At 34.8% G+C, this 10,000-nt stretch overlaps 1 protein-coding gene across 2 annotated transcripts in view; it reads right to left on the bottom strand.

Moving 5' to 3' along the window:
- The window catches only part of LOC135219490 (carbonic anhydrase-related protein 10-like), a 106,490-nt gene that overhangs the window by 7,964 nt on the left and 88,526 nt on the right, over positions 1 to 10,000 (bottom strand). For both annotated transcript variants that reach the window (XM_064256294.1, XM_064256295.1), the window contains 3 exons: positions 8,062 to 8,253; positions 6,404 to 6,499; positions 3,741 to 3,807 (listed from right to left, as the gene is read on the bottom strand). In XM_064256294.1, coding sequence (XP_064112364.1) covers positions 3,741 to 3,807; positions 6,404 to 6,499; positions 8,062 to 8,253 — 355 coding nt within the window. The remainder of the gene's footprint in view (positions 1 to 3,740; positions 3,808 to 6,403; positions 6,500 to 8,061; positions 8,254 to 10,000) is intronic.

The raw sequence follows: 10,000 nt of genomic DNA, 5'->3' as shown, positions 1-10,000 counted from the left end.
TAAAACTCCAGTGGCAAAGTTTTCTTATTTTCTCACAAACTTAAATATATGAAGTCGTGGCATAGCGTACGAAGTGAAATTCAAATGTATTCCATATAAGAACAAATTTGACTTTTCATAGAGCAATTTTACTCGAAGTCGGAGACGAACTTCCTAAGCAACGGTCGGTCATTGACGTCCTTATTCAAACCCAGCTACAAAATGTTCCAGAAACGCGTGACGAGAAGACGTTTCCAGAACAGATCGGAAAAGTGGGGTGGAACATTCACGTACGCAGTGCCTGTCTAGGATAAGGTTTCTCTGGCTTTATGAACTTCGAAGAACTCTGGGAAGTACAATTCTCTCTCTCTCTCTCTCTCTCTCTCTCTCTCTCTCTCTCTCTTTTATCATGAGTGTCCCGCATCTCTTTGTAAACACACAAGGCCATGGTAACCCTTATAGCCTTGTTTAGTATAAAAATGTCTAAAGTTTCTATATTTTGTTTACGTTCATAATTTTCTTTGTTACAGCTTGAAACCAGCATTGAACAACTCTCTCTCTCTCTCTCTCTCTCCGGTCATAGAAGTATAGTATAGGTACTCTACACAAATGATTACTAATTTTCATAGCAAATTTATACACGCGTATGAGTGTGATGTATACTTCCATTCAATAGCTAATATAAACAGCATGTACAAATACATGCATACACACACACCCACGCACATATATATATATATATGGGTTAAGAAGACATTTTTCCATAATAAACAACATCAATAACAAATAGCTGCCACAGAAACTATCAAGAAAGAGAGAGAGCCGGGAATCGAATCAAATGAAGAGAATTATATCAACTTTCCATTGGGATTCTCGATTTCCTGTCTGGAATCCCTTCAATGCAGGAATGATTTCGGGAGATTGGTTACCGAATTGACTAATTATGTTAATTAGTATAATTATGTTGGTGAAAATTGGGTAGTTCGCTTGTCTTGGACCACCTACTCGATCAATATCTAATGTTTGATGGTGTGTTGGGAAATCACTTTCAAGTGATCTGCCTTCAAAATGTAAACAAATCTATTCCCCGTCATTGATAGTCAAATTGCGATACTTGTGATACACAGACATTTCAGCTTCTGAAAATCCATATTTCATTCATGACTTGAAATATTCACCTTCATGACGACATTTGTGCAGTATGTGCATTGTTATCATCGAGAATGAATTGATGCCTAGATTGATTCTATGTTTAGATTATGTTCACGTCACGAAGACATTTTCGTCAAGAAAACGATAATATCAAGATCAGCTTTATATCAAGGCACATGTTAAAATCACGAATGGCTTCAGGAATATACCCATATCAAGAATATGTTGATGTCAAGAATATATCTATATATATCAAGAATATGTTGATCTCAAGAATATGCTACCTATATCAAGAATATATTGATATCAAGAACTACTGTATATATATATATATATATATATATATATATATATATATATATATATATATATATATATATATATATGTGTGTGTGTGTGTGTGTGTGTGTGTGTGTGTGTCATATCACATTACCGTGGTTCATATACATACATCGAGCTACAAATGTCCTTCAATATCTATTTCGCTCTACCTCAGAATCCCGCGAGCCGACAAATCTCTTATCGACTAGAAAATTCCCCTTCGGTTAACATATATGAAAATATATTAATTCCGAGGTAGAGCGAATTAGATATTAAAGGACATCTGTAGCTAGATGTATATATATATAGATAATATATATATATATATATAGATATATATAATATATATATGTGTGTGTGTGTGTGTGTGTGTGTGTATCAAGAATATGTTGGAATAATGTTTATTCCTTTATCAAGAATATGTTGAAATCAAGAATATACATATGTCAAGAATATATTGATATGAAGAATATATCTGTTTCAAGACTGTGTTGATATTAAGAATATGTTGATATCAAGATATATATATATTATATATATATATATATATATATATATATATATATACAATATATACATATATATATATAACCGGATGACTATTTATATATATATATCTAGTATATATATATATATATATATATATATATAATATATATCATATATATATATATATATGTGTGTGGTCATATAATATATATATATATATGTGTGTATATATATATATATATACTATATATATATATATATATACATACATATATATATATGTATGTATATATATTTATATATATATATATATATATATATATGGTGTGTGTGTGTGTGTGTGTGTGTGTGTGTGTGTGTGTGTGTGTGTGTGTGTATGTGTGTGTATCAAGAATATGAACATGTCAAGAATATATTGATTATGGAAGAATATGTCCATATCAAGGATATGTTGTTGACTTCAAGAATATAACTATATCAAGAATATGTTGATGTCCAAAATTTGCCCGTATCAGGAATTTATTCATAGCAGGAATTCATTTATACCATGAATATATGTATGAGAGAATTCGGGAGTGCTGAAATGGCCCGTGTGGCGTATCACTCATCAAACGGAATTGAATTCTCCGGTGAAAAATAGATGAATAAATGAAACGGAACGTGACGTAATTGAACAAAATAGAAGGGGGAGAAATTAATCACTGGATTTGGTACTGAAATTACCTACGTCTTTTGTTTGTTTAGGCACGCATGCGCAAAGGAGTGCTGCTGGGAAGTACAGTGCTTGTATGGTGCGGGATGTTTTGTAAGGGTTTCGTGGAGGAGTAGATTCAAAGATTTATTGATATGTATGGCAGCTTCTGCTTCCTCCATCCGTCATTAGATCGAAACTATTTCTTTCAGTGAGAGAAAGCGCACTGATTTCCGTGTTGCACTGAACTGAATTTTCTTTCCTCCAGTATTCATTCAATTTTCTGAATTAAAATTGAAGACTTTCATATAATTTGAAACATTAATAATGAATAGAGGATTTCCAGATTCTTTTTCACATCATCCAACGGTTAGAAATCTAAAAACAATATAGAGATAATTATTGAATTTTTCGAAATATTTAAGATTAGCGAATATATAAGTAAGGTCTTGAGCCAGGTTAGAAAAAGGAACCAACCTTTAAAACATTCCAAAATGGCGATGGAAATACTAATGAGTCACTCTTCATTACGCACAAGAAATCTTTCGGCGACGAGAGAAAGAAGAAACTTTGAGAGTCATTTTCCGCTCCATCATCTTCCTCTCTCTCTCTCTCTCTTTTTTAAGGTGGGTGGTGGAGGAGATCGGGGGCCTAGGAGTAACCGGGGAGGGTGTGGGGTGGGGATGAGGGGGTGGGGGGACACCCCGGGATCAAGACACCGAAAATTTCGTCAGTAATATTGGAAAGCACCGAAGCAATTTCGAGGTCTGCCAAAGATGGCGCACGCCGTGAAATGATTCTGTTAGAATCATTTGCGGTTTTCATGAAAACGATCCACTGGAGAGAGAGAGAGAGAGAGAGAGAGAGAGAGAGAGAGAGAGAGAGGAGAGTGGATGGCATTCATCAGTCTTTATCTGTCCGTCTTTATGGTAGCAATTTGACGTATACGTCATGAGATAGTTCACCGCATATTAGAAAGAAAATTAAGAACATTTACTTAGCATTAGCATTTGCGTTGGGGCCACTTCTTTATATCCCATTCCCTGCTATAATCGTAAGAGAATATTAGGAACAAGAGCAATAAAAAAAATGAAATTGTGTCACTCACCCCCAAACTTCACGTCAGGCAGAGTCTCCAGCATAGTGGAAAGGGCGGGGGAAGTGCGGTCTCCAAGCTGTAAAAAGAAGACAAAATAGAGAATTCAGTTTCACAGCACAAGTTTGGTTGGAGGGACCAGGGGTCCGCACCAGATATCACGAATCTTTTAACACTACCGACAAGAGCGTACCAAAATGGTCTGCGTCTTAACAGGTCAGCCCCGTTGGAGGTTATTGCCGTCAGTGCACCTCACGAGGTGCACTGTAGGCATTGCTAAAGGTTTTATGCAGCGTCCCTTCGGCCCCTACCTGTAACCCCTTTCATTCCTTTTACTGTACCTCCATTCCATTCCTCTCCACCGGCTCCTAACAATTATTTCGTAGTGCAACTGCAAGGTTTTCCTGCAGTTACACCTTTCAAACCTATCTACTCTCAATTTCCTTTCCAGCGCTAAATGATCTCATAAGTCCCAGTGCTTGGCCTTTGGCCTAAACTCTATAGTCTATTCCATTCCTTAACAGGTCAGTGGTAGATTATTATTATATTATTATTATTATTATTATTATTATTATTATTATTATTCAGTAGATGAGACCTACTCATATGGAACAAGCCCACAAGGGCAAATGACTTGAAATTCAAGCGTAAAGAATATGGTGTTCATTAGGAAGAAGTGAGAGGAAGTAAAAGAAAATAGAGGAAGAAGAGATACCACTTATTAAGAAAAACGATAAGTATATAAATAAATAAAAATTCTCAAAATGCATTAAGAATAGTATTAGGGTAGTAATGCATTGTATTTTCGCTTGAACATCCGTAGAGAACGATCAAGTCATTTCTATAGTTTTTGTATCATCAGTGGTCAGTTTAGCGCTACTCTTATGTAGAGAGTCTCAGCTTCGTAGTCTTATACAAAAAAGAAAATAAATAAAAGAATTAAAGAAATAACGAATAACTTCTATTTTTTCTGGGAAGATCTGAAAAATGTTTTACTGAGCTTTGTTTTGCTACAACCTATCGATGTTATTTGTGGCATATGTTGGGTTTTAAAAAATAATTTCTGTTATGCCGTGGTACTGAGCAAGGGGGAATTTATCTGACGTTTTCGCTGTTAACGATAAAGGGGGAAAATAGCTGGTAGTATAAAACTAAAAGTGGTTCGCCTCTTGTACTGTACCTGTATCGGACCTTAATTTTCCTTTTGGATTGATTACATTTTATTTGAATAATATATATATAGATAATAATAATATATATATATAGCTATATATGCACACATACTACGAACATATGTAGATATAGATGCCATTATATATATATATATATATATATATATATATATATATATATATATATATATTAGTGCTTGCTTTTTTCCTTTTTTCTTGTTTTTGATACGAAAGTCATGATGACTTAGCCGTTTTGATATATATATATATATATATATATATATATATATATATATATATATATATATATATATAGTAGAGCATCTCTAAGCTATCACGATTTTCGAACTGAACAGAAAAAAATAAAGAAATAAAAAATTGACACTGACAAGAGAGCCCAAAGAGAAAGAAATGTCCAAAGTCCTCTGGAGACATTTTCCTGAGGATGGTTTGAATAGACTCGGGGTGAACTGTTTCCCAGTAGAGTGGATAGAATGAAGTGAGGTGTCCTGCTTATTGAAAAAGGGGCTGAAGGTGTCAGAGGGAGACTGAGAACGAGAGGAAATGAAATTAAGTGGAGGCGAATAGAGCGGGACAAACCTATTTGCTCTTTCGACAACAGCTAAAGGCTTTCATTACCTTGCTTGTTTTTTATACTTTTTCTTTTGTCTTTCCTTGTTATAATTTATTATTATTTTATATATTTGTGTACTTCCTACGTCTACGTCCATTTCACCCGTATTTCTTCGTATTCTGAATTCCGCCACCACCATCAGCCACGACCATCCCCCCCCCCCTCTCTCTCTCTCTCTCTCTCTCTCTCTTTCTCAAGACTGAATGTATAGTAGAAACTTATGCAGGTATCACTTAGAAAATATATAAAATTTTGTTTAATCTCAACTCTCTCTGTCTCTCTCTCTTTGTTTTTGCCAGTCATATATTTTACTCTGGCCCCCTAAGCCTTAGAGTACACTCGCGTCTAAATTTTAATTTTCCTTTTTATTAATTTTGTTTCTGTTTAATGTTGCTCATACGTTGTATTTTCATTTTCCTGTTGCTTAAAGTTCAGTTAACGCGTTAAGCTTTAACTATAAAAGGAGAAATAACTGAGAAGTGTTTTTTTCTACTATAAATATTATTTTACCGTTAGTCTCTATCTAATATCTTGAAAAGCTTATAAAACATATGTTCTGGAGTTGAAATTGGGTTTCCGGTAAGCGTATGTTATATAGTTATATAAGAAAAATTAGAAATATTCTGAAATATTAAAGGATTTCCCCCTGAGATATTAATCAAGACTAGAACAGGCTATGTATACATATACATACATATTGACAGACGTACATTTATAAAATATGACAGGGGAGAAAGGACGGGGACGGAAGATGAAAATAACAGGTAACAAGCAAATAAATACACAATGAAACCAAGGACAGCGTCCACGCTCACAAACATACGCACACGTACACAAACACTCGCACTCTTACTCGTAATTCTACTTACCTGGATAAGAATGGCGACAGCTACCACGCCGTATACTTGACTAGCCGCTTGCGAGAAATTCGTGTACAGCTGCGAATTGTATCCATAAATCTGCAACTGGAACAGAGGTTTCAAATTAGTGAAGTGTAATGAAGATATCCTCTCAGTTTTTATTTCATCCCAATTTAATTTTTTTTAAACATTTTGAAAATGTCCTCTCCCAATTCCCCCTAGACTGACTCTATGGACGTTAAGGATCCGTGTATATGATTTCGTTTTATTTTATTGGATTTTTCTGACTTTTTAGTGTTCTGAAATAGACAAGATGAGTGAAGGAATTACAAATTAAAGCTGACTCGTACAAAGAATCCCTGAGTCCAAAGGAAATTTGTGGTACGAGAGAGAAAAAAAGCAATATCTGGCTGGCACCAGACACAGGGAGCAACTTGTTTCAGTACTACTTTACTGTGGCAGGGAAAAATCAGGAAGAATACTGTCTTACTTCTTTACCCTGGTAGGGAAAAATCAGAAAAACACTGTCCTACTTCTTTACTGTGGCAGAACAAAATAAAAAAAAATTACTGTCCTACTTCTTTACTGGGGCAGAGAAAAATCAAGAAAAAAATACTGTCGTACTTCATTGCTGGGGCAGAGAAAAATCAGAAAAAATATTGTCCTATTTCTTTAGTGTGGCAGAGAAAAAGCAGAAAAATACTGTTCTACTTCTTTGCTGGGGCAGAGAAAAATCTGAAAAAATGTTGTCCTACTTCTTTTCTGGGGCAGGGAAAAATCAGAAAATATATTGTCCTACTTCTTTACTGTGACAGAAAAAATCTGAAAAAATACTGTCTTTCTACTATACTGTAGCAGGGAAAAATCATAGGAAAATACTACCCATCTGCAGGCTGTAGATAGACTAGTGAATAGTAAAACAATGCTTTACTAAAAGACAAGTAAAACTACAGTTTTACTAAGGGAGAGGCCAAAAACCAGGAAAATATGCTGCTTTACCCCTAACTTTGGGCGTACCAAGAAAAAATGCTGCTTTCCTTTGGACAGGGTAAACTCCGAGGGAAATATGACTTCATTATAAGCCAGAGAAGCACCACTACTTTACTGTGTGCATTAGGGAAAACACTGCTTTACTGAAAGCAACAGGAAAATGCTTTTACAGTGGGCAAGTGAAATACCAGTAAATGTACTTGGTTTTTGTAGGCAATGAATAAGTATGCTCCTCTTCGACCAGAGAAAAGTAATAGAAAATGACTGAACGTCACAGCCTTGATCAAGGAAAACATTGACGATAGGGCGATACTCTGATCTACTTAATGAAAACGAAAAGACTGGTTTATCAATGAACGCAACTCTAAGCAATGGAAACAGTAGTTGAGTCTGTGAACGCTCGTCTGAAAAAGGGACACAATTTATAATTTCGATGAAATAATAGCTATTCTACACTGAATAGGGGGAAACAAGTGCTTGGGATATTACACGTGTGCTGTACTGCAGATAGTTAAAAAGACAACACTTAAGCGTGTTATTCTACTCTAAGGAAAAAAATAGAGCTTAATGAATGCACATGCACTTTTTTGCACATTGTGAACTGCCTAATGCAGATACTCTGGACACATCAAGAAGTGGAATAAAAGGCGCTCCAAGCAGTACACTGAGCATCTTACCTCGGCTGGAAAGGCGTAGTTTGCTATAGTGTGCTCAGAGCCCTGCAGGTCCCTTTCTCCGAAGTGCAATCTTAAATGGCTGACGGAATAAGTGTACGAGAGTGGACCGCCTGACAGGTTGACCGTAGGGATAGATGATGCTCTGACTCGCCATTCTAGGCTGTGCCCTGTGTTGACGAGTTCCCCCTTGACCTGGTGTTTGATGGTACAGATTAGAAGGTTAAGAAGGCAATGGCGTAAGTGCATTTCGTGAGCATGATGATCTTCTTTGCTGGAAGAAAGGTACTTATCTAAAGATTTTTTTTAACCTTTTCTCAAATATACAGTATTATGTTTGTTTTATGTGTCAAGTGGCACATTCAGTCAATCAAGCGCCTGAAAATGAGACTATTGCGATGCAAACGTGAAGGTAATTCCTTTCTCGAGTCTACTGATTAGTTTGCTCAGAATAATAGACAGGTATTTTCACCGCAACCTAAGAAGCACTTTACCTCCCAACGATTTACGTAGCCGTTACGCTAAAACGCACCTTTGTAGTTAAGTTCAAGAGGAAAGATGGCCTTCGTATTATTTCCTAGAAGACTCATATTTTTCAGCAAATTGCGTTTCTGTCATGGTTGTGATACAAATGAACCGCGTTACTCTGACGACTTAGCTGAGGTTCGCAGAATGGGAAAGTGTGGATTGAAATATTTTAAAGATAAGATTTTTTTTTCTTTTTGCTTTTTCATAAATGAATATATTTGTTCGGTGAAAGATGTTATTAAGATTTGTTCTATGAAATATGTAAGAATTTGTTCTAAGAAAGATATTAAGATTTGTTCTATGAAAGATATTAGGATTGCTCTAGGAAAGATTTTAAGATTTGTTCTTTGATAGATATTAAAATTTCTCTATGAAAGATATTAAGATTTGTTCTTTGATAGATATTAAAATTTGTTCTATTAAACATTAGATTTTGTTCGTTGAAAGGTATTAGAATTGGTTCTATGACAGATATTATTAAGATTTGTTCTATGAAAGTTATTGAAATTTGTTCTTTGAAAGATGTTAAAATTTGTCCGATGAAAGCTATTATTAAAATTTGTTCCTTGAAAGATACTAAAATTTGGTCGTTGAAAGATATGAAAATTTGATCGTTGAAAGATATTGAAATTTGATCCTTGAAAGATATTAAAATCTGTTCAATGAAATATATTAAAATTTGTTCCTTCAAAGGTATTGAAATATTTCCTGTGAAAAATACTGTTAGAATGTCTCCTCAGAAAGGTATTCAAGTTTGGTGTGTGCAGAGACTGACAAAGAAGTGAACCAATGACTAATCAGGCTCCTTGGAAAAACCCACTCACATACAAAGAGAGAGAGAGAGAGAGAGAGAGAGAGAGAATAAGATAAGCGGGGACATACTGAGCGTGAACGTGGAAGGAGGGCAAATCTGAATAATGGTTATCATTTATACTTTTCCAAATACGGCTTTTATGAATGATAAGAAATGCGTAACCGTAGTTATCTAGATGATTGTTTTCAATGATGCCAGAAGCTTATCCTCGCAATATAAAAACAGGCGGATAAAATCCCAGTTGAATCCTCTCGCTAAATGGGAGGGAGAGCGTCGCTAAAATATGATTCCAAGATATTCTACGCGAAGATATATTGTTAGCAAAGACAATGGCCAATTTCCTCATGAATGAGCGCAGGATTTGGCAATTACTATTCGTCATGGGATGTGAGATCAGAGAGAGAAATATTTATATTCATTTCTCCTCTATTCATGATTATATACACGACCAATAAATATATACGTATATGTAATATATATACACACATACATATACATATACATATGTATATGTATATATATATATATATATATATATATATATATATATATATATATATATATAATGTATGAATGTATACAGTATTTTATATCAACTCA

The sequence above is a fragment of the Macrobrachium nipponense genome, chromosome 1 (genome assembly GCF_015104395.2).
Source record: "Macrobrachium nipponense isolate FS-2020 chromosome 1, ASM1510439v2, whole genome shotgun sequence".
NCBI classification, from domain to species: domain Eukaryota; kingdom Metazoa; phylum Arthropoda; class Malacostraca; order Decapoda; family Palaemonidae; genus Macrobrachium; species Macrobrachium nipponense.
Note: the sequence above shows the minus strand (reverse complement) of the source record. Positions and strands in the feature narration are given on the sequence as shown.